At 40.9% G+C, this 27,780-nt stretch overlaps 2 protein-coding genes across 2 annotated transcripts; one reads left to right on the top strand and one right to left on the bottom strand.

Annotated features, from left to right (window-relative positions):
* The first annotated feature begins 675 nt into the window (after window positions 1-675).
* tspan33b (tetraspanin 33b) lies at window positions 676-17,154 on the top strand. Its single transcript, XM_076081650.1, has 8 exons — window positions 676-771; window positions 4,032-4,089; window positions 4,655-4,782; window positions 4,958-5,032; window positions 9,405-9,500; window positions 9,918-10,046; window positions 15,607-15,768; window positions 17,086-17,154. The coding sequence occupies exons 1-8, from the start codon at window positions 676-678 to the stop codon at window positions 17,152-17,154; spliced, it is 813 nt and encodes a 270-aa protein (XP_075937765.1).
* A 56-nt stretch (window positions 17,155-17,210) lies between these two features.
* Window positions 17,211-27,086, bottom strand: ttc38 (tetratricopeptide repeat domain 38). Its single transcript, XM_076081649.1, has 14 exons — window positions 27,003-27,086; window positions 26,600-26,677; window positions 26,391-26,472; window positions 25,037-25,208; window positions 23,063-23,236; window positions 21,624-21,699; window positions 21,300-21,419; window positions 21,107-21,166; window positions 20,837-20,875; window positions 20,269-20,350; window positions 19,615-19,780; window positions 18,541-18,700; window positions 18,003-18,076; window positions 17,211-17,639 (listed from the first exon to the last, which is right to left on the bottom strand). Exons 1-14 carry the CDS (start codon window positions 27,030-27,032, stop codon window positions 17,552-17,554), a joined length of 1,401 nt encoding a protein of 466 aa, XP_075937764.1. The 5' UTR covers window positions 27,033-27,086; the 3' UTR covers window positions 17,211-17,551.
* Between the last annotated feature and the right edge of the window lie 694 nt (window positions 27,087-27,780).

The following is a 27,780-nucleotide window of genomic DNA, read 5'->3' as shown; positions in this document are numbered from 1 at the left end:
CATCTTTGCTCCTTGATTCATTTGAGTGATGTGTGGCTGAAATTCGACAGACTCGCTCTCGAGCACAAAGCGACGCGGTACAGCGGAAACATCAGAACAAGCTGCCCGATGTCATTTAACTACATGAGATGTTGGTGTCCAGCCTTTGTCAACTGTGATTCTACTCTAGTCTTTGCAGAAGAGCATCTGTCTTTGATGCTGTCACTTCTAAACTGGAACACGAGCCTTTTAGAGGCAATGAGCAATGATATTGAAACAAGTGGGCAATATGCTTGTTGGCCTTTTATATACGGTATCAAGGAACTTTGAAGCGACAGAGGAAGCACGACAGATAGAGTGACGGGGATGAAAGAAGGTCTACAATCTAGCAGCAGGCTAACAATACTCCAAAGCCCCTAAAGCCATTCAGCTGCAGTCAGCCAGAGATATTTTTTGTGTAATCTGATCTTCCTGTCTACATGGACAGTTCTGGGCCCCACCAGCATGGCAGGGCAGCGTCACAGCCCCATGCCCCCTTTTTTTAGCCAGCCTGACACCCCCACAGTGGGCAAACAACCCCCTCCTCACAGATTCACATGGTTGCTGAGTGTCTGCGGGGTGGGGCTCGGCCTGAGGACTAGTTTTGAAGTTCAACTCACTGCAGCACTTTGGTGACTGTAGAAACACCAACAAACAATGGACAGGAAACAGAATCTGAACCGAGCCGAGACGTTCTCGTACATCAACCCCTGGATCAGATATTTTCTCTTCTTCTTCAGCTTCTTATTTTGGGTGAGTAGAGTTTCGCTGTTGAAGGATTAGTACTGACAGCAAGACAGCCGTTATGGTGTCCCGGGACTCCATATATTTCTTAATATTTGTGAGCATACAAATATTATGCTGGGAGCTGTAGCTTTCCAAAAAAATGAGTCAGATCTGCTAGAAAAGGAAGCCAAATTAAAACAGGCAAAAGAAAAAGAGCTTATAAATAATAAATTACCAAATATAATTCAGATAGTACCCGTAGCTGCAAACAGCAGGAGCACCCAGCCACCCTGCTGCTACCTATTTTAACACTGAGATTGCTCATACATCAGTTGAGTGGTGTATTCTTATCAAATCAGTTGAGCATTGACTCATACTGAACTACAAAACATCTGGCAGCTGTGGAAGCCTGCTGGTAGTCTGTATCTGAATGATTCGATATACATGTATTTTCTTTCACATGCTGTTACTTGATAGCCACTGTTGGATTTATTGTAGGTTTTATTGTCTCACAACATGACTGCACAAAATTGGAATCCATATTACATACAGCAGTGATTCCCAACCAGGCTCTTGTACCCCAAGGGGTACTTCTGCAGTTGCCACAGCTATGTGGAGAGAATATGGAGTAACTAAACTACTTAAAAAAGTGAAGTAGTAGTTTGCAAGCAAGTGGAGTTAAGCTAATAACAGTTAGCCTAAAATGAATCGATTACCGGTTGAAATAGATAAATATCTATTTTAAACATTTTTCTAATATGTGTGAGCTTAGAGTAATTAATAAACTGTTTAAAATAAGAATAAACATGATGCATAAACAGTTGAAATTTAGCCAAAAGTAGTAACACTAAAAGATAAAAAGGTCAAATATAAAATGGTTTTCCATTACTTTTAGCGAACAATCAATGGACGGTAAATGATTAAAGCATAAAACTACTACAGATGCATCCAAACCAACCTGACATTTAGAAAAATAATTGTGTCAACACAATATCCACTTTCTTGTGTTAAATAACTTCCAGTTTAAAAAAAACAACTCAAATGAACACCTTTGGTTCATGAGGCAGAGCTTCAGGGTGCATCCGATACACAGTATAAGTACAAAGTCTCAAGCTATGCAAGCTTCACTGCTGGTTGTTAGTGTAACTGAGAGGCCAGAAGACAACTGTTGGAGAAAAGATTAGAAGACGTTTTTCTGCAGTCATTAAACCTTCCATCAGGCCCTTTTGTCTCTCAACAGAAGTTGCGTTCACACAAACAGACACACACTTTACACTCACTCTGACTCCCTCACGTCCCTACCACATTACTACTTCAAGTGCACGGATCACATCTGTAGCTCTGTGGAGTCCCTACACCTCCATTATATCCCTGTTTATCCGATCCTGCACAAACACAGCGAGGGGCCAAACACTGTACCGCACTCGTACTGTGTTTAGAGCCAATCAGCAGTAACTGCAGCCGCACAGCCCGGCCCGGGTTGACTTTGTTTATCAGACACGGGCTCAGAAGTGAACACTGCAGCCCTAATCCATCAGGTCTTTGTCCCCGCGTCCTCACGACTCAGTTCAGCTGGCTTTCACCTCCGCACACAATCCGCCGGGAGAAGCCTGATTCATCCCTTTGAAAAGCCTGAAAACAGAGCTGGAATACATTCACTGTGTGTGTTGTGTGTGTGTGTGTGTGTCTGCTGTTGCAAATGCACACCGTCACCCGTATTCACATAAACACACACAGTGGCAAACTGACAAACGGAGCTGCTGGTGCATACACTCCTACACAACAGAGGATATACTTTAAAATACAAACAAACAAACTGTGCTTTCACAAATCTGGAACACTCTGCAGGTTCCAAAGAAAATGTGCACCATCAATGTCTTGTGTTTTATCAGCTGTTGTCTTGTCAAGTCATATTATTGTTTGAAAAAAATGTGAGGGAGATGAAACAAACTATTTCAAAGTAACAATTTACTTCCCCAGAGCACATAAGGAGAAATAGGGCTGGACGTGAAGGCATCCACATAAAAATTGCAAATCTTTCATAGCAAAAAGAAATACTATATACATGCCATGGCCCATTGATCCTCATGACCTCCAGAGATCTAATACAGGCTTTTCACATAGAAACAAAGATAAACAGGTTTTATCAGGCTGTGCACAAACACTCACGCTGACACACACACAATCAGTAATCAGGTGACTCTGGAGGCTGGAAATGAAAACCATGCAGATTGTTATTCAAGGTGAGAAAAACATTCTCGGAAAGGAAGGAAATTATTGTCGACAATGCAATCAACACAAAGCTCTTAGTCCACCTACTTTCCTCTTTGCTGTTTTATTGTGGAGCTTCTGTCGGGGTAAGCTCACGTCCTCAGCAGCTTTACAACGTTACAGGACACACACACACACACACACACACACACACACACACACACACACACAAGGCCGTCTGCAAAGATTCATGCAGAAATACTCTCATGGAGAAACTGAAGAAAGGAGTTTTAAATTCTGAAGATGGACTGAGTTTGTCAGAAACACTACTTCTCTACTTTGATGTTCCACATTGACGCTATACAAAATCAGATGATTAAAGCCAAGCTCCATATGTTTCGTTATTTTGTTTTCCCGCTGACTTCCATCTGTCTGTTTATGGTAAAGACATAAACTGATGCTGTGGCCACCACCACAGCTCTGCACACTCAGCACCTGAGGAAAGGGCTTATCGTTGCTGATCTGATCACACCTGTCCCCCCCGTGGAAGTGCAAATAAAGTCTGTTCAAAACAAAGCCCGCTCAATAGAAGCACTATATTGTCCTCGCAACTTTTCACACGTCCAAATAAAGAATACACCCAGAAGAATTAAACATCGATAACTGGTGCGTTCTCTAGATGTTTCAATGGATAATTAAGTAAAAGATGGATGTGGTAAACTTTTAGGGAATAGTGTGAGTTTTAGGGAATTATGTAACTCCCTTTAGAGAGTGAGCAGAGAAGATTGATTCCACTGTTACATGTTCGTTGAATTGGAATTAAAGCCAGCAGACTGTAAGCTTAGGTTAACATGAAGTCGTAGGAGGAAAGAGAAATTAGAGAAACACAGCTGTAGAGGAGTTGGCAGGTCTTTTTTTTCTACCTTTTGACAGAGCCACATGAGCTGATAGAGATGAGAGTTCATCCATCTTTTATATCTTAATAATAAGCGTATATCCAAAACATGTCTAACCAGGCAGAACCCTCGCCAATGAGCAGTTATTACAGCATTTTACAATTGATCTCTTTTTCCCAGGTTTGCTCCTTGTTGATTGTTGCCATCGGGGTGTATGCTCAAGTCCAGAAAGCTACAGGTACATACATGACACACGTTTTATATATTCAGGTGCACGTAGTGGCACTTTTCCACAGTTCTCAAGCTCTTCAGAAATAGTCTATTACCCTGTGTTGTAGCTATAGAACATGATCTTTTTAGTTTTTTTTAGATTTACTGTATGTCGATTTATTCCTGTGATAAACTGTTGCTTCTCCATTCATTGCAGTCTCTTGAGCTGTGCTGGCGTGAGATGGCGGCCTCTTTTAGCTGCACACCTGTTGAGCCAGGCTGACACAAAGCAATCGCTTGATACGTTTAGTTATTTCAATTTGCAATATGCAGCAGATGGACAGCAAAAAAAGGATTTACCTGGGCTCACTCAACTGATTACGTCTGCATAATCCACAACAGTGCATTAATATTTTAAAAGAATGAATGCAGCCGGTGGAGGAAGGGAGGATTGTAAAATAGGAGGGGGGGGGGATTAATTAGATAGAATGAATAAAGGTTTGAAAAATAGAAATAAAAGCAGGAAAGGAAGTGAAGGTAGGAACAGAGTAGGATAGACTATTAAAAAGGGTCTTTTCCTGTCTTTCTGCCAGACACGGTGCGGGACACGTTCCTGATCGACCCGGCTGTCGTCCTAATTGTGGTGGGGGTGGTCATGTTCTTCATCACTTTCTGTGGTTGCATCGGAGCCCTGCGAGAGAACATTCGCCTCCTCAAGACAGTAATAGACACATAACTAGTACTGGCACTGTGCTTTGCTTCCGATATCATAGCTCAAATTACGTTTAATCCAAAGCCAAGTCTTACATATCTTGTGCAACAACAAATCTGACAGTTATGATTCTGTATTAGTCAAACTGTGTTTTAAAATGTATATGTTTCTTTTCTTACTCTAGTTCTCCTTCAGTCTGACATTGGTCTTCCTCACTCAGCTTGCCGTAGCAGTTCTGGGCTTCATCTACTCTGACCAGGTACTCATCTGACAACTCTGTGCACTAGATTATATTCGAACATATAAAGTCACTATAAGGTCACATCTGGTCTCCAGTTCTCTTCCACTATCGACCATCAATAACCTGTGGTTTAGTGTATTCTTCCCCAGCTTTTGGACATTCTGTGCATTTGTAAACGACAATGTAGTAAACTTAACAAGGCATACAATCTGAGCCCACAGGGGGACTGTCTTGTCAATGTCAGAGCCACACAGCATACGGACAAAGAAAAACACAGAGGCACCGGCACTACAGTGGAACTCAGTGTTTGTATTGCTGTCTATAAGTCCAGAGAATGTGTGTGTGTCTCAGGTTTGTTTTGAAGACAGCCAGAAAGGAGAGGAAAGCATCACAATTATCTCAGGATGCACTGACGTAAATCCACTTGACTGCGAAATACTCTCAGTATAATTCCAGTTTATTCAAATTTAGGCCTTATTTTCATACTTTTGACCATCAAAGAACAGTGTACTCAAGACGAGGCAAGAAACAAAAGCAGTCAGATGATCAGACCCTCTAACCTACAACTGCTACCTACTGTATACTGTCATCATTAACATCTTTGACCCACTGCACTTGCCATAGCTGTACATGCACATTATTTTCTCTGATATTAGGGATTATCCCATTACAGACTTTTTAGATGCGTTTATTTTTGATTCAACATGTTAAAAGCAATGTCCCGGCAATGTTCAGGCGAGGGGGTGCTTTTCTGGGGTACGTGGTCCCTGATCCCTTTATTTGAACACGTTGAAATGTTAAGCATTAGGCTGACATTCTACACTGTGTTCAGACTCAGAGATAACAAAACAGCTTCGCTGGTGAAGCCTACTCTATTTTCCATCAATAAGGTAATTGATAAAGAATCTGACGAATAAGCTGAATCGTTAATGACACTGGTATCAATAATATCTTATCACTTCCCATTATTCCTAACAGCTTGCATGTATATTAGTCTCTCAATCTCACAAATGTACTACATACAAATTTTTATTCTAAACACTTCTTAAGCATGTAATATGTATAAACTAGAAAAGACTAAAGCTGTGTCCCAAATTCGGACATTTAGATTTGTCTCATGTGCAAATTTATTATGCAGCAAAATTGTTTATTAAGGGTCAAGATCCGAGATTGGGAGCATTTCAATTGCCTCTCAACGGCTTCCTTTCCAACAGCCAACAATCGAGCGTTAAATATTACAATCACACAGACAATTTGGATCAGAGGCTCATCTCCAACGAGCCTATGATCAGCTGCAAACCTCAGTATGAGCAGTGCAACGTGGCCGCAGCGGGGCTAACCAGTGGGGCACGCTCCCATGTACTAACATGCACTGGGTGGCCCAGCTTTGTCAACAAAGCAAGGAGAAGAGTGACTTCATTCTCTGCTCAGGTAGACATTAAAATATGTTTGTATAGAAAATATTTGTTTGCTGCTATATTAATGCTTTGAATTTTAAATACAGCATTAAGATTGATGTATACAATGCAATGTACTGACGTACGACCCTGTACTGCATCATTTCCTGTAAGCATAAAATGCTAGTGTGTTTAATTCTGGCACACATAAACAGTAGAGATTTGTATGCAATTATTATGTATTATGGAATTAGGAAATACAAGACGATATTGGATTCTCAGATTGTTTCATCGGAATGAGTTTTAGAGCCTCGAGAGGATCAATTATACATACTTTAACAAGGACAACATAGTTTAGAGATAGTCCAAAGAATAAATATAATTGTGTGTGAAGGATTCTTTTTTTCTGTCCATTAAAAAAATATATATATTTTTATAACCCCTTGTTCCGATCATTGAATAATAATGCCTGTGTCTGTATGAGAACAGGCAATCCTCTCAATGACTGCGTGCATGTATATGTTTGTATCCATCTGAGCGCCGCATATGATCCCAGCAATTGATTTAGCATCAACTTATCTCCTTTACATTAACATCCTATTAGGGCTCCATTGAGAATAAATACATAAGAGCCAGCGGCGGCAACGTTCTCTGACACCGATGTGTGCCCAGGTGCCGGGTGCCTGATGACACCTCTCCCCTCCCTTGTGTTCCCTGTCAGCGCGCGGACTGCCTGCTGCTAAACAGAGCAGTTTAACAACCCTCTCAGCATCCTTCCTCGCTAAATGATTCAAATGCTTCGGCACTTCAAAGTGGAACCAAATGTTCCATTTCAGCAGATCCCTTGAAGGAGACTTTGCCACTAATGACATGGGGAGGTGTGACGGTGGGAACCGAGGCCCACGAGCATTCTGCACCACGTGGAGAGACAGAAGGAGAGGGGAGTGCAGGGCGAGGGTGGGGAAACACCGTCAAAATACTAACACAATTTAGTAAAACTACTTCAGGATGAAGATTTTGGGCTAATTTGATACAGCTCACAGTATTTATCAACATAACCTGTTCTAACGTTGGCTATAACAAGAACAATTCAGAGAGCCTTCAGCAAACTGCTTTCAGAAGTTCATTTCAGGCCTAATGACATTTTAAAGTTCAGTGTACATTAGCATACAGTGCTCCTATTAGCATATATTACATCTGAACTCAAGTCTGTGTGGCCCCCCCTGTTTTGAGATTTCTAACGGATGGAGATTTGTATTAAATACATTTTTAAATACATTTATATGTGAGGATATAAAAACTAAATAAAATGAAAATAATATCATGGGCAATGAAAGCTAACAAAATACGGTCACACACAATTTTAATGTCTGAATCAACCGTATCGAGTTTAAAATCCTCATTACAGATTATTCAAACAAATCAATGGAGTTAATTCATATTTCATGTGGGCTTTCTTTATTCAGCTCAAGTGGAGCTGATGACAATTTCCAAATGGGCAAATTCAACCAATTATCTACTGCAGCTGAAACAGCGTAAAACCTGTGTGTGTGCGCTCTGTATTTGGTGTGTGTCGTGTACATTGATCTCAAAGGCATGAATCATTTTTATTATTAGCATGATATTGCACTCCAGCCATCACACTGCAGCAGTTCCTGCTCTGCTGCCGTATTGTTGAGATACATCCCGCAGGATGCTCATACAATGCACACAAGAGGAGGTTATGTGTCCCCCTCATATATTTATATATATGAGTATTATTTATGTTTATTTTTACGTGGGCAGATACATGAACATAGAACATTCCAGGGAGAGACTAACACCGCATATCATAGCGTTTATAGCCTAAAAGCTCATTTGTAAAATGTGTCCCTTGGTGGCCTTTTATAAAGAATACATTTGCGGTGCAACGCAACATAAATGCTGTATAATGAATTTAACAATAAAGGTAAAAGTAGATCAAATAGAAACAAAGCCACCGCTTTTTAACTAAGATTTGAAATGATCCCAGATATGATCCATTTTTAGTTGAGTGAGGATTTCCACAGCGTCGTCTGTCCATAGGACGTGTCAAGAGAAGGCACTTTGCAATCTTCCATAGATGCAGCCCGAGTGATTAAGGGAGCCCAACAACCTGAGAAGTTCACCGCTCACTGAGCACCATAGTTGCCTGGTTAAAGAGACATTTCTCGATAAGTTGACCACTGGCAATTTCAATGTATTTAGAAGATAGCAATGTTGTTATTAAAGGTATATAATGCTAGTTTCCTAAAAACCAATGCATAGACTTATTGCACACACTTGTGTGGCGGTGTCTGTATGTACAGAGACCTTCCCCGCCTGTGTTTTGTTTTATCTTCTTTATTTTGCTGTGTTAGCGACGTTTCTGGGTGACAGCAAAGACTATTTTGGTCCCCCATGGGTGTGTAACCCCCAGCCAATGTGTGCAGCCCATTCACATTCAAAGGTCAAACACCGCCACTTTGTCACGCACCTCGGTGCAGCGAGGGTCGAGGTATGCGACGCTCTTGAGCTTGTTACGTCGCTGCATGTTTTTACGTGCTTCTTTCTTTTACCTGTCTCTGCTATTGCGGTGCTATGTCAGACTGTCAGTGAAGGCACAGGGAGAGCAGACAGCAGGAAACAAACGTGCCTTGGGCTGCATTCATTAAAAATAAGGCACCCTTCTGCAGGTTTGTGAGGAGGTATGGATGTGTTTATGTGTGTTTTAGAAAGTAACTGCCGTGAAACAATCAGGAAATAAAGTTTTATTCTTCTGATTCACGGCTTTTTACTCACTACTGCCATCCCTCTCTTCATTCATTCTCCAGCTTGCTCGTCCACCTTTGCGCTCCCTCTCTCGCTGGTAAAGCTGGAGAGGAGGGGGGAAGTTTGTATGCTGTATTTACAAACAGTAACTAAGAAAATGACTTCATGTGATACCTTTATAGCTATTATCCTGTGTATAAACTCCCACATGTCCCCTCTCTTAGACTCGGGATGCTTTGGGAAAGTTTGTGAAGAAAGCCATCGTGCACTACAGGGATGACCTGGATCTGCAGAACCTGATGGATTACATCCAGAAAGAGGTGCTCTGGTCAATTCCACTTGAGCCCAGAGTGGCTGTGTGTGTGTGTGTGTGTGTGTGTGTGTGTATAGCTATCCACATCACACAAGTCTTTAAATTGATCACAGCTAGTGGTTTATTGACCAGGAAACCACAACAAAAACCCACAAAGCTGTATGATTTATGTTTGTTATTTTGGCTTTGGTGGGGGATATTCCACATGAGTGGCTACATGTTACTCACAGTTCCTGTACTCTACGGGTCTCCTCATGTGATATTCCTCTTCCATCTGCACACGCTGGCACACTTGTGGGCCTGGGTTTTCCCATGGGAGAAGCCCAGACTGGCAGGATGTATAGTTCACAGCAAGACCACGGTTCTAAATATAAACCTGCTGTGCTCTCCTCTCCCTCTCTTTGTCTCTCTTTTTTTCACTCAGTTCAAGTGTTGTGGGTGGAACAACTACACAGACTGGTCTTGGAACCTGTACTTTAATTGTACACATGAGAACCCCAGCTCCGAGCGCTGTGCTGTGCCTTACTCCTGCTGCACTCCTGTTCCTGGAGAGGTGTGTGTTTCTTGGTGTAGCCTCATGACATACAATGTGTGGTACAAAAAACTCACTAGCTAAAAGCTTCATGGAAAACCACTAACTGTAAAGCAATTTAAACTATAAAACACTCCCATAAAGAAGACTCAGATTAGGTTGAATGACAGTTAGAAGCATGTTTTAGCGGCGTTTTCAAAGTAATGTGAAGCAAGGTGCTCGGTGTAAAAACTTAGTTTTACTTCATTTCAAAATCGAGTTTGTACTAATGCCGTGTGATGTGTCTCAGCAGCATCCACTGAAATGATAGAATCAAAATCAGCTTTATAGGCCATGTATGTGTACAGGCGCAACAGGAAAACAAAGTAGAACAGATGTATAAACATTTAACAACTATGTACAATAAGTATAAATATATATCCAAAAACTATATATATATATGAACATAAACCTATAAACTACAATGGCAATGGAATTGAGGTGATAGTGCAAGTGGTGGTAATAGTGCAAACAGAGGTAGTGGTGCAGTGTGTCTGATTAATTGTTCATCAGAGTGACGGCCAGAGGAAAGCAGCTGTTCCTGTGTCTGGTGGTTTTGGCATCGACCAGAGGGGAGGAGTTGGAACAGCTTGTGTCCAGGGTGTGAGGGGTCTGCAGTGATCGTTCCTGCCCGTTTCCTGACTCTGCAGGTTACAAGTCCAGGATGGAGGGCAGGCTGGCACCAATGATTTTTTCTGCAGACCTGACAGTCCGTTGTAGTCTGCCAAACCCCACAGTGATAGAGGAGCAGAGAATCAGCAGCTCCTGAGGCAGGTTGAACTTCCTGAGCTGGCCTCTGCTGGGCCTTTTTCCGGATGGTGTCGATGTTGGGGGCCCACTTCAGGTCCTGGGAGATTGTGGATCCCAGAAACCTGAAGGTCCCCACCGCAGACACAGTGCTGTTGAGTATGGTGAGGGGGGGGCAGTGTTGGGGGCTCCTCCTGAAGTCCACTCTCATCTCCACAGTTTTGAGGTTGTTCAGTTTCAGGTTGTTCTGACCACACCAGAGGACCAGCTGTTCAACCTCCCGCCTGTACGCAGACTCATCACCGTCCCTGATGAGGCCGATGACCGTTGTGTCGTCTGCGAACTTCAGGAGTTTAACAGACGGGTCCTCTGAGGTGCAGTCGTTGGTGTAGAGCAGTGGTTCTCAAACTTTTTCTGTCGCGCCCCACTTTGGAGGAAGAAAAATGTTCATGCCCCACCACCCCAACAAAATTGTAACAAAATGGTCTATGTTGAATTTTTATTGAAATAACATTTTGTGACTCCTCCGTCCGTGCTTTTTCAAATAATAGAATAAAGAAAATTGCAATCACTTTTAAGTAAACCAGATTGCTCCATCAGACAAAAACAAATAAAATGTGCAATCACTTTGTTAGAACAATGCAAATAAAGTTCAATCTGTGCAAAAAAAAACTACAATTTTGCAAAAAATAGCTTTTTTTTGGCTGATATGAGATGTCATAATTATGAGATGCTAAATCATTATTTTTGAGATAGTATCTCATTATAATGACTTACAGGATCTGTAATTTTTCCTCACAGTGGCGGAAACGGGCTTCCATACATTTTGCCATGTATTTATTAATTACTTAAAAAAAAAAAAAAAAGATTCTGCATTTCCCCCTGCACCCCACCTGTAATACCATCGCGCCCCACTAGAGGGGCGCACCCCACAGTTTGAGAACCACTGGTGTAGAGGGAGAAGAGCAGTGGGGAGAGCACACATCACTACTGGATGTGATTTTTCCCAGCCTCACCTGCTGCGTCCTGTCTGTCAGGAAGTTTGTGATCCACTGACAGGTGGACCAGCAGGGGTCCTGTGATGTCCTTCAGATGGGTCAACACCAGTTTCTCAAAGGATTTTCATGACCACAGACGTCAGGGCGACGGGCCTGTCGTCATTTAATCCTGCATGTGATGGAGGATTTTTTGGGGACTTGGACCGTTGCCACTTACAGACAATAAAAGTATATAACTGCAACTGTTTAAGGCTAGGGTGCTTTCCAAATCTCAGTTCTTCGAGTGAGATGTTAGGATACAATGAAAGAAAACTGCAAATGGAGATTTGCTCATGTGCGCCATCTAAAGGGAATTGGGGAAGTAATAGCTTGTGAACAGATGCGCAACCTGCAATTTTAGGCAAAGAACATTATCCTGGTCCCAGACCTCTGAATAACTGCCCATAACTGTTCAGAAATTCAAATAAATCTGGTGTCAAAAGTCATAGTATAGTATGTTGAAAAAGTCCGAAAAAGTCATAGTATAGTATGTTGAAAAAGTCCGAAAAAAGTCAATAGTATAGTATGTTGAAAAAGTCCGAAAAAAGTCATAGTATAGTATGTTGAAAAAGTCCGAAAAAAAGTCATAGTATAGTATGTTGAAAAAGTCCGAAAAAAGTCATAGTATAGTATGTTGAAAAAGTCAGAAAAAAGTCAACAGTATAGTATGTTGAAAAAGTCAGAAAAAAGTCATAGTATAGTATGTTGTCAAAAGTCAGAAAAAAATCATAGTATAGTATGTTGTCAAAAGTCATAGTATAGTATGTTGAAAAAGTCAGAAAAAAGTCATAATATAGTATGTTGAAAAAGTCAGAAAAAGTCATAGTATAGTATGTTGAAAAAGTCAGAAAAAAGTCATAGTATAGTATGTTGAAAAAGTCCGAAAAAAGTCATAATATAGTATGTTGAAAAAGTCAGAAAAAGTCATAGTATAGTATGTTGAAAAAGTCAGAAAAAAGTCATAGTATAGTATGTTGAAAAAGTCCGAAAAAAGTCATAGTATAGTATGTTGAAAAAGTCCGAAAAAAGTCATAGTATAGTATGTTGAAAAAGTCAGAAAAAAGTCATAGTATAGTATGTTGAAAAAGTCAGAAAAAAGTCAACAGTATAGTATGTTGAAAAAGTCAGAAAAAAGTCATAGTATAGTATGTTGTCAAAAGTCAGAAAAAAGTCATAGTATAGTATGTTGTCAAAAGTCATAGTATAGTATGTTGAAAAAGTCAGAAAAAAGTCATAGTATAGTATGTTGAAAAAGTCAGAAAAAAGTCATAGTATAGTATGTTGAAAAGTCAGAAAAAGTCATAGTATAGTATGTTGAAAAAGTCAGAAAAAGGTCATAGTATAGTATGTTGAAAAAGTCAGAAAAAGTCATAGTATAGTATGTTGTCAAAAGTCAGAAAAAGGTCATAGTATAGTATGTTGAAAAAGTCAGAAAAAGGTCATAGTATAGTATGTTGTCAAAAGTCAGAAAAAGGTCATAGTATAGTATGTTGTCAAAAGTCAGAAAAAGGTCATAGTATAGTATGTTGTCAAAAGTCAGAAAAAGGTCATAGTATAGTATGTTGTCAAAAGTCAGAAAAAGGTCATAGTATAGTATGTTGAAAAAGTCAGAAAAAGGTCATAGTATAGTATGTTGAAAAAGTCAGAAAAAGTCATAGTATAGTATGTTGTCAAAAGTCAGAAAAAAGTCATAGTATAGTATGTTGTCAAATGTCATAGTATAGTATGTTGAAAAAGTCAGAAAAAAGTCATAGTATAGTATGTTGAAAAAGTCAGAAAAAAGTCATAGTATAGTATGTTGAAAAAGTCAGAATAAGTCATAGTATAGTATGTTGAAAAAGTCAGAAAAAGGTCATAGTATAGTATGTTGAAAAAGTCAGAAAAAGTCATAGTATAGTATGTTGAAAAAGTCAGAAAAAAGTCAACAGTATAGTATGTTGAAAAAGTCAGAAAAAAGTCATAGTATAGTATGTTGTCAAAAGTCAGAAAAAAGTCATAGTATAGTATGTTGTCAAAAGTCATAGTATAGTATGTTGAAAAAGTCAGAAAAAAGTCATAGTATAGTATGTTGAAAAAGTCAGAAAAAAGTCATAGTATAGTATGTTGAAAAAGTCAGAAAAAGTCATAGTATAGTATGTTGAAAAAGTCAGAAAAAGGTCATAGTATAGTATGTTGAAAAAGTCAGAAAAAGTCATAGTATAGTATGTTGTCAAAAGTCAGAAAAAGGTCATAGTATAGTATGTTGAAAAAGTCAGAAAAAGGTCATAGTATAGTATGTTGTCAAAAGTCAGAAAAAGGTCATAGTATAGTATTTCGAAACTATTGTAAAAAGTCTTAAAATTGTCATCGTGCAGCATGTTGAAAAAAGTCCTAATATTGTCATAGTATAGTTTGCAAACAAGTTTATAAAAAAGTCATAGTATTGTATGTCGCATTTTTTTTTTTTTTAAAGTCACAGCATAGCATGCCGAAGAAAGTCCCAAAACGTCAATGGGACGTCAATAATCTTTGATATAAGTCTTGTGATATAAATATATAATAGAGTATGTAAAAAAAACATGAAAAAGCCAAAGTATAGCATGTCGAACAAAGTCATAGTATAATATGTTGATAAAAGTCATATAAAGTCATAGTACAGCATGTCAAAAAGGTAAAAAACAGAAGTTTCTTTGGTTGAAGTAAGTTGTCCCGTGTAGAACTGGTCTGATAATGACCAACCAGTTTCTTCCTTGTGAAGAATCTGCGGCTTTCGTGAATGACTGGTGTTTGACTTTGATTGTCTAATTTAAGAACCAGCTCCATGAGGTTATTTGCAACAAAACAAAAGATCTAAATAACGTAATCATCAAGGGTAAAGTGTCTAAAATCAAGCCCAAGCTAAAGCTAGCCAACTGGTATATAATGCTCATCTTCAACATATAGAGCGTTGATATGTTGTCTGATATGCAGTCGACAGCATCACGACCAACCTTCAAGAGACTGTTTGGCAGTAACTATTTATTTATGTTTCAAAAGGTTTAATTACATTTTATTCTGCGCAGAACCAACACTCACAGCCGCCTCCACAGGCATAACAAATTAAATGTGTGCAGATAAGAATGCATGCTGGAGCACAAGCAGTATATATGTAAATACCGTTCTCATGAATGCATGAATACACTCATTTGCACTCACACAAAGACACATTTGCAATGCTTGTCTAACCTATGCAGACATACAGCAGCACAGCTTTACAAGCCACCAGTAAAGAAAATCCTCGTATTTTATGTGAAGACAGTAAACAAAAGAGTCCATGTAGATCAATCACACTAATATTGATTATACATCATGCTACAACCTTTTTCTACATGGGTGAAAAATATATTAATTAAACACTAGAGGAGCTGTTGCAGTGCTGCAACCTGCTGTTCATAGCCTGTAACTGCATGGCCGCCTCAGGGACTGATTAATCTTTCTTGTCACATCAAACGGACATGGTTGTATCGCTATCTTGCGGTTTTCTTTCCCCTTCTTTATTCACAAGTCTCTACAGTCAACAAAAGCGTTTGCAGAACTCTCCCTTTGCTGTCAAAACAGTGAATATAATGTCAATGCAAAAATAACACAAGAGATAGGAAAAGCAGCTTATGAGAGTCTCTTCTGAATACTACAGTATTTCCTTTGTTTCAGGTTTAATAGACAAGACAAAAAAAGTAACACTGAAGACAATCTCTCAAACCCTCTCTCTCTCTCTCCGTCTTTGTCCATCTGGCACACAGACAGTGATCAACACTATGTGCGGTTTTGGGGTTCAAACCATGAGCCACCTGGAGGCGAACAAGTCGATCTACCCGGTAGGCTGTGTGGACAAAGCGGTGATGTGGATCGAGTCTCATCTGTTGCTGGTGGGGGCTCTCGCCTTGGGCCTGGCCTTGCCTCAGGTAACCCCACACATGACTTCACTTAATTCAGGCTGCACACTAATTGACAAACAGGGATTTCCCATTGGCAACCTCAGGCAATTCTGGCTGAGAAATGGCTCTAGTTTCATCTTAAATAAGCTCTCTCACACACACACACACACACACACACACAAGTCAATATAAATGAGTGTAGCAATCAACATATTGATGGGCCCGGCACCCTCAAAGGAAGACTTGCATGGTGTATTTGGACAGGGCTAAAAGGTAGTCCAGGCAGGACCCTGCACCTTTCTTGAACACACACACACACACACACACGCACACGCACACACACGCAGGTAGTCTCACATTGAATAAACCTGTCCTTGTACAGAAGTGTAAAAAAAAAAAAAAAATCAAATGAAATTCTTATTCTAAAAGAAACCAACGGGGGTGTAGGGTTAATGTGAGGCCACTGGCATAGAACTGATTTAAAATGGAGGGTTACACCTAGACAGCAATAACTAGGCACAGCGGGACAATGAATTTTTAACTGCCCATTATTCATTTATTACACTGTTCTAGACCGAAAGCTCAGGTTAATGTGCAACCGAGGTAGAAGTCTGCGTGCGATAATGTAAGCTTATGTGCCTGAGACGGAAGCGTACCGACTATTCCCTCCTACTCACCGAGCACCACTGCGCACCACACCTAACGCACAACATCAAGTACCGTTAATAAATCAAGTCAAAATGTTAGATTGGCCATGAAATCAACTAAGCACTTATCAAAAGCTGCCTCTAAATAATTAGTACGCTTACTTATCAAGAAACGATTCAGCTGCTGTCACATTGCATTCTGCCACAGCAGCATCTTGCCACTGGATCTTTTTTGCATGATCTGTCTCGCTCTCATCTCTGGCTGATTGGGTCCCCAAAGATTCTGCTAAGAGGGAAGCAAGTGAATTACCCATGAGTCCTGTCAAAACAATTGCACTAGTATTCCAGTTTGCTTTGACGTGCAAGGGAATGTGATTATGAAGTTCTCTTTTTGGTCTTGCACATCTTAACTATACACACTATTGCTTGGATTTGTCTGCATAACATACCACGTTTGAATCAAACTGTTAATCATTGAGCTCCGCCCCTGAATGTGTGTGTTCTCGCTGAGAGAAGCACTTTGTGATACAGTGTTATAATCCAGTTTATATGACTATACGGTGAATTCAAGTGACACAATCCAGACATTCTTATCTCATTTAGAAACTGTTCGTTTGGACCTTGAGCTGCTCGGCACAGGCTGCACAGTCGCAGCGAGTCTGTTCTGTAATCTAAAGTGGCTGCTACTGTCCTCTAGATTGCAGGCGTCGTGCTGTCCCAGATCCTGATCTCTCAGATCCAAGATGAGATTACCTCAGTGTTGTGAGAGCGGCCCGCCGCGCGGGGGGGAAGAGACGGGACGAAAAGAACTTGCGGTACTCGTTTGACATGTGCAAGGGCATCTTTTTTTTATTGCTACTGTATCACTGCGACATCGAATACATTTCTTATTTTAACGTGCCTACAGGTATAAAAGTGTAGTGCACTTTAATGTCATCACATGCAAAATTCAAAGTGTATATTCATTCTGTATTGATTGTATTTATATTGAAATGTGACAGTTACACTGCTCTATATTGATCAGAAGTATAAATGTGTTCACTTACAAAGCTTAAAAAGGTCTGCATCTAAAAGAGCATTGAAAGAAGTGCTGTATAAAGTTGTGTGTAAACACTTCACATTATGGTGTTGACGTTATTAGCACGAGAACCGCTCCGATCGGTCTAGTTGTGAAGAGCCAGCGCTCTCTGCATCAGACGATCCGTCAGAGGGGAGTTGGGCTTCATGGCATCGCGCTCCACCAGAAGACATCTGCAGATATTCAGCACAACACAGAACAGTATGAGGTTTTAAACACAGATTTACAGAGACAAGCTGAGAGGCTAACCCGATCAATAATACAAGTCTAACATGGTGTACAGACAAGCGGATGTGGGTTGCATAATGGGAGCATACAGCCTGTGTTCTGCAAAGACAGCAACTGAGGGGAACTTGAGTGGACAGCTTCAGCCCCAGCATAAACTATACTGGATCATGATGAACTCCAGTGCTTCACATAGTGCAAGATCTTTCTCCCATAAACTCTTCGCAGACTTTCACATAAAAAAAACACAAAGACGCCCGGCTACTGAGGAAACAGAAGATTGAAGCACTGTGTTCCCTGCTGTGCATTACCTTCCCAGCTTCTGATGGTGCTTATTCTCAGACTTCATGGCTGCATGAATGAGCAGTTGATTGAAGACGTCCCTCTGAGAACAACAGTGGACAAAACCATTCGTAAACATACTCCTGCTGCTCCAACACTGTATATAGAGTCGTTCTTCCCTTCTGTGTTGTACTGTATGCATGTACACTTTTGCACCTTGGGGAATAGTTCTCTGAACACATAGAACATAAAATGCATCAAGTCCATCAGCATCCATCACAGATTCATTATTCATATGTCAATGCACTGGGCTCCGCATTCTCACACACTTTGTTGTATGTTCATGGATGGAAAGGCTGAGTGTTATTCACCTCTGGTCTATTTCACAACAACAGGGATTTGTGTTTTACAAGAGAACACAACACAGTATGATCAACGTTATCTAAAGAGAAAGAAGTGAAGCCTCAAGGCGCTACGCTTTTCGACTGTGCATACGTAAGAGAACCGCAGTTTGGTTTGGACTTGATTTTTACCACAGTTACCTCCTATTCTTCCTGGGGACCTTACCTGTGCATCACTGCCACCAATCTCCACCATGCGGTAGCGCAACGGGTAAAGTAATTCCATGCTTCGATTGTAGTTGCCCTGGTTGTACTCCATCATGGCCTGACAGATTGATACACCGATAGCCCCCGCCAACTGATGCTGCTGATTGTCCCCTGGCTCTCTGTCGAGGAAAGAAGACGAGACATTCATTGGTACAGCTGGATGGTTTAGAAGCTAGTGCAGGTGGAAGGAAAGTTGGGTGTAGTTCTTTAAAAAAAAAAGATTATTGTCATTTTTTTTTTATATCCTTAAGTTTTAAAGATCGTAAACAAACAAGAAACTGCTAAAAGACTTTCACAAACTGCTTTCCAAACAGTTTAGAACTCAGGAGATCACAGTTAGAATTTTGAGGGAACTTCACACAACACATTAAAAAACATTAACATCAACAAAATCTATTGAACAACTCCAGGTTGGCCGGATGCTGGATTAGCTAATGCTTAGAGTCAGTGCCTCTCTTTGTAAGAGGTGTGAAATTACATCATGGCAAAAATATGGATTATGTTAACCTGTGCATTCCTCCGAAACCAAGGTAATAAGACACGGCTTATATGAGAGTGATGGAATAAAAATAAAAAATGCAAAGCTCAAACATCCTCATGTCTTGCCTGATAATTCCAAGTAGAGCTGTGTTGAAGAGAACATTTCTGTTTCTTACTTCCCCCCCCCGAAGGTGCATCATTCCCCAACTATTGTGACTTGCATTATATTACATAACACTGAAAAAGAGGACAATTTAAAGAACTGGTTTTAAGTGGTAGCTTGTTCTGTGGGCTGTACGCCGGACAAAATGGAGAGCACAGGATGTCCGTGGTGCCGGAACACATTGTAACCACAACTCCCCACAGAGGCAGCAGCTGCTGGTACATCTGCTGTAGAGGGAAGACTCCGGCCTCTGTATTCCCCTTCTAGCTCGCCATCCTACGCTCAGCCTCGTTCCTGTCTCCGTTTTTACATAAGGCCTGTGTGGCTCTTATGTAAGGCTGACAGAGCGTTGAGGTGTGCAGTGAACAGAAGAAATGGTGCGGAACTTACTTAGCCAATTCCTGGAGGCCCTCCAGCAGACGCTGAGACGTCCCGCTCTCTTTGGCTCCCAGCGATGCCATGAGGAAGTGGACGTCGTTAAACAAGGTCACGTGATCGTCGGTGTGCGCCCGTGTTACCTGGAACAGCTCCCGCCAACGGTCCTCCACGCACACGCCTGGCACATGCACCAACACAAACACACACACACACACACACACACACACACACACACTGCTTGAAGGCTGCATAACGGCCACATAGGTATGAGACGCATTTTGAAATGTCCGCAGGCCATTTAGTCTGTTTTAGTGGGAATAGACTAAGAATATGTGGTCAGAGGTTCTGCTAATTACAGCCGTTTCCAACACAGTTTCAGAGTAATGAGGTATGATAACTGAGATTATCTCACCTCATTAGCAGTTTCACTTTAGGCCGTACTATCTTAAATTATCCCAAGTTAGACTTGGTCGTCCTTCAGCCAATAAGCAACACATTAGCAAATGTTGCAACACCCTCATTAGGCCAATCAGTGGAATTCTGAAGAAGTGACACACTCTGATAAGTGGCGTCTGAGGTATCTTAGATGTTTTTAAACTACCTTTCCAATTTTCCTCACTGCAGACAGTGTTTACATTGCCAACGACACATCGGCGTGTATCTTACCCTCCATCTCCAGTCTGCAGAGCATTGAACTGGCATCTACAGTGTCCAACATGGATCCCGTAGTTTTGCAACGTCGGAATACCTAATACAGGACAAACATTTACTCTTCACCTTGAACACCGAGGGAGGTAACATGTAACTGCATCCACACAATGATATTTTTCAGAGTGATACATTTTTATTTTTATTTTTTTAAAGACACGTTTATGTCTCGTTGCATTCCCCTGATGTGAGCGCTTAAACATTCATGACGCTCATCTAACTTTAAGTACGAATTTCTGTCGCGTTCAGACTTACGGCAACGTTAAGAAATGTTCTTGTCGTTCCTATTTTTAGAGTGAATAAAAAAAATAATCAGCTTTGACAGTTGACACTGACATTTGTCATCACATGGATTTGACTTCCATTTGCACACACTTGCCTCCTTGACTCACAACGCATTGCTTTTAGTCTGAATCCCTCGTGTGCCGGTACATGCATATGGCTCTTGAAAGGACTCGGTGTGTGTATGCACTCAAGACAGATATAGCATGAGAGGTTTGATGCAGAATTCTCAACACAAACCAACCTGAGCGTCGTATATTTGCAGAGCGGCTTCGTACTGCCCCTGTGGAGGAGGCAGAGGTGAGAAAGGTGAATGTGAATAACTCCAGACTTGAGAGATAAGCGGGGTTGATAGATTGTGTGCGGCACAGACGCAAAACACAAATTAACCTCGCAATATAATCAACTTCAGACTTCAAATGACCCGGGGGAAGGGATATCATAAATACAAGTCCCACCAACACTCTCACTGCCAACTATTCGCATGGATGAGAAAAGTCATCATGATATTTACCTTCTCGATGAAGTATAGAGCCCAATGCCAATAGTTATGACTGGCAAGCACGTCAGCTCCCTGGAAATAATTCATACAAATTTGAAATATGTATCCGTGGGCTATTTCAGTTTGTAATTAAATTCAGTAGTAGAAGCTGTACAAGGTTGCTAAAATGACACACACACACACTAAAGAATAGCACAAGTTGTACCTGCCAGTCTTTCTCTCTACTTTCCATGAATTTCAAGCCTTTGTCCACTTGTACGGTCATCTCATAAACATGGGCTACAGAGTGAACGGACCAGGCATCGTCCGGAGTCAGAGCGAGGCCCTGCACCAAAGAGTTTAACAGTTTCATGTAAGGAGAAGCAACACAAATGCAGATACAAATGCTGTGTTTCTGACACCAGTGTAAAATCAAAAATAGAGGCATGTTGGAGTCTAAATGACCATCTTACGTTTGGTCTCTGATGCTCCTCAGGCTTTTTCGTCAAGCGACTGTCATGTCGGACTATAATGGAAAAGAAAATCTCACCTCCATGGCTACTTTCAGAGCCTGGTCATAGGAGCGAGTCTCCAGGAGACCGAAGGAATACAGTCCTTTCAGATAGCTAAGGGAACAAACACACACACACAAAACAATGACGACCACGGGGCATAAACGAGAGTGAAATGACCCCAAATTGCTTTTTTAAAAAGTCAACATGATCATTATGCTAATAACTGCCTTCAAATGACTGCCAAGTAGGAATATGGGCTATAATTTCCGCTGTGGTAAAGTTGTGACAGTATATTGAGTATTTCTCTCGGCAATACAGCGATAGCTTGGAGATATAATTGTTGTGCGGCGTCAATGTCACCTTTAAATGTTTAAGGATTGGATTTTGTTTGGTCTCACTCACCTACAGCCTATACGTGGACTATGTGCTGTTAAATGAAAGATGTGGAAGAAAACCAGAATTTACTTGCTTCAACTTTTCACCTTAAAGGAAGAGCGAGGCTTCCCGCAGTGTGAGAGATTTCCCTCTGCAGGACACCTCAACAGCCTCTTCTTGAAACACTCTACCTTCTCAGTAAGAACCACTTTGCTTACAGCCACGAGCTAAGCAGCCACAGCACGGAAATGCTGCTATCAACAGGTACATCGGTCTCTAAACTATCTGGGTCTGTGTGACTTTAATCTTTAATGATCCATGTAAAAACTGCTAATTTTCTTGCATACATCTTGTTTTTTTCTTTTATGCCTTTTTTTCCCTCACCTGCGACTCAAAGAAAATACATATGTAGTTCACACACACACACACACACACACACACACACACACACACACACACACACACACGGAGTCATAACTAATGTAGTTTTCTGTTTCTTTTGAGAGCTTGCATGTACAGTATTTAATGAGCTCTGGGGCAGCGGAAACAAGTTGTTCACACATCATAAAAAGGTCATAAACATTTCATGAGAAAGTCATAGCAGAGTATTTCAGAAAAAAGTCATTGTAATTCTTATGACATACTATACTGTGTAGTATGCAATATAATGCCATACAAAAGCCTTAGTAGAGTATGATATTTAGCCATAGTATAGTTTGCCATAAAATGTTTTAAAATAAGTAATAGTATATGGTTTGCCATAAAAATGTACATATCCTATAACATTGACCTGGAAAACAGTTACTCGTTTACACATCCATAAAGACATCTTATATTAGTTTCTTCCCCGAAAGTTTTAATGCTCCAAAGATGATTGACACGCCAAATTCTTTGTAGATGGGTGCTATGAGATAGCTCATTGATAACTGTTAAATAAACACAAATATGATGCACCTGTATACAGAACAATGCCCTGTGTTTGAAGTGTATTAAAGCCCACTTCCACTCCCACTACATATATAACTAGGCCAATACGTTGAGTTTTAGTAAGATTACAAAGTCATCCAAAATTGCTTGTAATGTTTGCCGTCTTCCGTACCTGTAGAAAGGCATGTGTGGCTTCCAGTAGGGCAGCACCCTGGCCACAGAATCCCTAAGCTGGGCCTGGGCTCCAATGTAGAAGTAGCCATCGTGGGCAAACTTGAGAGCCAGCATATCAGTGGGGTGATCCACCAGGATGTCCTCCCATACATCGCAGGCCTTTCTAAAACGTCTGCAAGAAACACGAGTCAGTGTTAAAGGGAATCGGTGGAGGACAACGGTGAAAAGGTGTACCATGAGAATCACTAAGATGTCAATAGACTTTGTGCTGAACGGAGGAGACGAGAGGCCCTTCACAAACATAAGTATCCTCCGAGACAATATTGAGAAACAAAATGTATTTCTCAATATTACAGTTGATAATACTGTACCATGGGGAAATAAGACACTGCAGATAGAATTAGAATATTACTTGCTGCGACTGTGACTGAAATTTACATAAGAGTCTTTGGAACACAATGTGAAAAGATGAATGCTGTGTGTGTGAAGCATGTGACTGTATCACATGGGGACAGAAAAAGAGGAACTGCGTCAAGTATTGCATTTATAAACAAGAGCTGGAGTATTTAAAGCTTCATGGGCCATGGGGCACCCTGAACAGATGAGGTCTCAGCTTGCGACAGATGTTTCTGCTCCCGATGTCAACGGGGACCCTCGTTGTTGGACGAGGACAGCAAACAGTTGGGGACCCCCCACGTAGTGAGCGAGTAGCCAGCCGGTTTGCAGGAGCAGATCGTAGCTTACAGGCTGGTTATTGTTTAGTGAATAGTTCAAGAACATATACGTCTGTAAGCATTGCTCACATGAAGTGAGTTGGGGTATATTTAGCTTAACTTTTTCTTAGGAGTGACCTCGAATAGTCACTGGTTATTCTAAGGAGCCCGATTTGACTAACAATCTCACATTTGAGTCGTTGCAGCAGCGTAGTCGTGGTTGTAAAACAACAGATCATTCAGTCGGGCTATACGGGGGTGCTGAATGTCCGGTGTTACATGGAATTGCTTGGTTGCTTATTAAATCTCCTTAGTGTGCATGAATAAATAACCATGTATGGAGAGTTAGCTTATTGCAGCGTGCGTCTCTCTCTCTCTTGTGGACTGTTCCTTCGCTTCCCTGTTGTTTTACTTCTGTCTGTGCATTGATACAATGGGGGGGAGGGGGGGGGGGGGGATGGAATTTGTTACGAAATGGAATTGGAATGGAATTAAGTACGAAAAGCAAGCGGCCTAAGAAACCGTGTCCGTCACTCAAGTTCAGTACTTTGGAGAGAGCCTCATCTTCAGACAACAAACGCCGCTGACTATCTCTCTGAAACAGCAGCTACGAGATAGTCACATGCATCTCGGACAATTATGTTGTTGTTTTTTTTATAATTAGATAAAGCTTACACAGAGGGAGATCAATGAGCAAAAAAAGCAATAAAAACAAACATACAGGCAAGTCTTGAACAATTAGACTTGACTGTGTTAAAAGTCTGATATTGTTATTTTCAATGCAATTAGACTTTATTTTTGCACATCCCTTTTATTTGAAGATAAACATTTTAAGAAGATGTATACTTGGATTTTTTTAGTTTAATTGATGATTAGTGATACATATTCAATTGAATTAATTGATATACCATTCACCAATCACAGTGTGATACTTTATCTCCAAATCTTTTGATTTTTAAAGATAGGTAATATACAGTATGTGCATTATTCCACACAATAAAACGTTGTCTTTTTGAGGGAACTACTGCACACCTTTTTTAAATGTATTTATTTATTAAGTGGAGTTTATATGTATAGGGTGGAATTCTATACATTTCATTAAAAGCCCTAATGTGGAAGACAACAAAGCACGGTGGGATCCCCGATCACTTGAGGTGTTGAGACCCTCTTTCGTAACCACTGGCCCCGGTATGACCACTTTCCTGTTCATCCCTCGGTGTGGACGGTGTGTGCTGTGGAAACCTGGCTCTGGCTCTTACCCGTGTGAATACTGCTCCATGGCCTCGACATGGAGCCTCTCTCTGGGAGAGAGGACCTGGCTGTTGGCCAGCTCCACTATTCGCCTCACATCGCTGGCCAGGCGCTCGTTGGTACGGGCGGAGGTCGCTGTTGACACCAGCTCCAGCCCCGTGCTGATCACATGACCCATGACTGCAGGGAAAACAGATAACACGGGTCTTTTCTTCCGGACTGTCTTACTGCAATTTAACAGTTTACATGACAAAAAAAAAAATCACATGCACTTGTAAAAGTTTTCCTTTTGAAAACAACTTCAGTACAGATTTGTGTTGGTTACTAATAATTCCAAATATTGTTTTTTACAAATGCTTTGTTTCCAATCCAAAGACAACTGTTACATAACCAGATCCATTGACTGTGACTCATGTCAACAATGGTATTCAACCTGAAGACCCCAATTAGTTTTCGTTATGCAACCATAAAATAGCCAACGTTTCAATGGTCTGACCTCTGTACTTCCAGTCATAGTCAAAAGCAGCATGCGAGTTCACGCGGTAGCATCAATAACTGCTGAACCTGCACAACGACAGCTCGATTCATTCGCACGAACAACGATCAAACATTTAGATGAGAGCTCAAACTCATGGCGACACAACAGCAGCATCTATAAACGTCGACGACAAGTCACACAGCTGCTTTGTTCGACAGACGGATACTGATCGACCTCTGCTTCTCGAGCTCAACGGGTTAATGCTAAATATCCAAGGTGTTCTATCAGAGAGGCCCGGAACATAGCAGGAAAGGCGATGACTGATTCCCATATTGACTCATTCCACTGAGCTCGCATGCAAAATACCAGGGTCACGGAACTGGAGCATCTTGATTGCAGCTGTCAGTATTGTTGCTGTACTGTGTGCACTAACGTTTTATAACGTATCCGAAGGTCTATTTGGAAACTGCTTGTTTAGCTGAGCAGATCTTTGCCTTTCACAGGTCAGGGTCCCTTCTATTTATGCACTTAGATTACTCAGCATGTTACGCCGAATCTTTTTAAAAGGACCCCAAAGTACGAGACATGACATGACGATAAGCTTTTAAGATTGTTGCTCCCTCTAACTGGAGCTCGGACTTTGAGGATCTGACCTTTTCAATGTTTATTTAAAGTATCTAAAGGGTCACAGTCAGCAGTAGATATATTTAGCAGCGTTGCCTTCATCCCTTTCCTTGTTTTCTTTTTCTGAACTTTTAACACTGGTGTGCTGTTGTCTCCTTTAATGTGTTTTTCACTCTGCTGCTGCCTGGCTTCCTGTGTCTCATCAGGACTTACCAAGTAATGCAAAACGTTAAATAACGTTTGACCGAGTATCTATTTACCAAAGTTGGGATCAGCTGTCTGGATAGCAGAAATGCATCCTTCAAATCCTCCCACGGTTTCATCATTCCGCCATTTCACATACTGGGAGCCCAACAAAAAGAGAGAATGTTGTTAATTGTAAATGTGTCTTTCACTACTACAGCCTAGTCTGCAGACAATATCTGTGTGTGTGTGTGTGTGTGTGTGTGTGCGTGTGTGTGTGTATTACCTGAGTGAGTATGGCGTCATATAGTTTACAAGCCTCATTACTGCTGGTGGACAATGGAAGACATTCTGCACTCCATGCCTGTATGGAGAGAAAGCACAACGATTTAAACACTGTACATCCACACAGCACACACATACAGTGAGCATTCAGTAACATTGTATCGCTACGCGGCACTATTTTCTTTCAGGTCCACCTGTGCACTGCCAGCCTTCAATAAGACTTGCGGAAGATTGATTCAGCGCACTAAATAACAGACAGGCCGACATCACATTTAATTTAATCCTCAACGTTATGTAAACTGTTATGCCACACCTATCCCACGGAGCCCGTTCGTTTTAGTTAACTTTAAACATACATGGACAGCGAACATCGGTCTAATTCTTCCTAAAGCGCCACCACTCACCTTGCAGTCCCTGAAACTCGATGCCATCATTATTGAAGTGCATTAACTTCTCCAAACTTTCGACAAGCACTCACTGGCGCAGCCTCTGGTAACTTTAACGCAACATCACCGGAAGTCAATTTCAGTGCTTTCAAAATAACGGCTCAAACGTGTAAAATAAAATTTGTATAGAAGTAATACAATAGGTCACTCAATTATACACGTTTTAACGCGTGCATTTTGTTAACAGTGGTGAGGAGAACGGACAAAAAAAAATCCGCATTGTTAAAGGGTGCAAGGTACGAGATTGGGAGCATTCCGATTGCCTGAGCTGGTGCTAACAACAGGCAAAATAGATACATTTAAATACATTTAAATAAGAGGCAAACCTGCAGACAGAGCTAACAGTGTTTATCTGAGTGAATTAACACACACACACGCACACACAGGGAGAGTAACTTCATTCTCTGCTCAGGTAAATATCACTCAACTATACTGTATATCTACATTGCAAATAGTTGTTTGCTATGTATGCTCTGAATGTGGTATTTTGCTCCTTATTTTATTTTGTTAATTCCCTTCCCATTGATTGGTACATAGCCGTTTCAATGTTGAAGAGCTATTCCACTTTATTTCAAACATAGGTTAGTTTACCTGGTACTCCAACCATGCCTGTCCTTTATTACTAATATAGTAACTTTTCTCAACTCACGTGTTCCCAATTTTTACTCCTGTATTTATGTTTTGATTATGCGTTTGCTATTTCTACTGCCAATGCTACTAAATGTAAAAACTTTGT

This window comes from Anarhichas minor, unplaced genomic scaffold (assembly GCF_050575085.1).
Source record: "Anarhichas minor isolate MPS153535 unplaced genomic scaffold, ASM5057508v1 ptg000083l, whole genome shotgun sequence".
In the NCBI taxonomy this organism is placed as follows: Eukaryota; Metazoa; Chordata; class Actinopteri; order Perciformes; family Anarhichadidae; genus Anarhichas; species Anarhichas minor.
The sequence above is the reverse complement of the archived record's forward strand: the minus strand, read 5'-3'. Positions and strand labels throughout refer to the sequence as shown.

What these genes read in the sequence shown, in the direction of transcription:
- tspan33b (XM_076081650.1), top strand. Translation starts at nt 676, where the DNA reads ATGGACAGGAAACAGAATCTGAACCGAGCCGAGACGTTCTCGTACATC. An exon ending in TCTTCAGCTTCTTATTTTGG is followed by an intron (nt 772 to 4,031) that starts GTGAGTAGAGTT and finishes TCTTTTTCCCAG; the next exon opens with GTTTGCTCCTTGTTGATTGT. An exon ending in GCACTCCTGTTCCTGGAGAG is followed by an intron (nt 10,047 to 15,606) that starts GTGTGTGTTTCT and finishes TCTGGCACACAG; the next exon opens with ACAGTGATCAACACTATGTG.
- ttc38 (XM_076081649.1), bottom strand. Translation starts at nt 27,032, where the DNA reads ATGATGGCATCGAGTTTCAGGGACTGCAAG. An exon ending in GACAGCTGATCCCAACTTTG is followed by an intron (nt 25,209 to 26,390) that starts GTAAATAGATAC and finishes TTTTCCCTGCAG; the next exon opens with TCATGGGTCATGTGATCAGC. An exon ending in CACCATCAGAAGCTGGGAAG is followed by an intron (nt 17,640 to 18,002) that starts GTAATGCACAGC and finishes GAATATCTGCAG; the next exon opens with ATGTCTTCTGGTGGAGCGCG.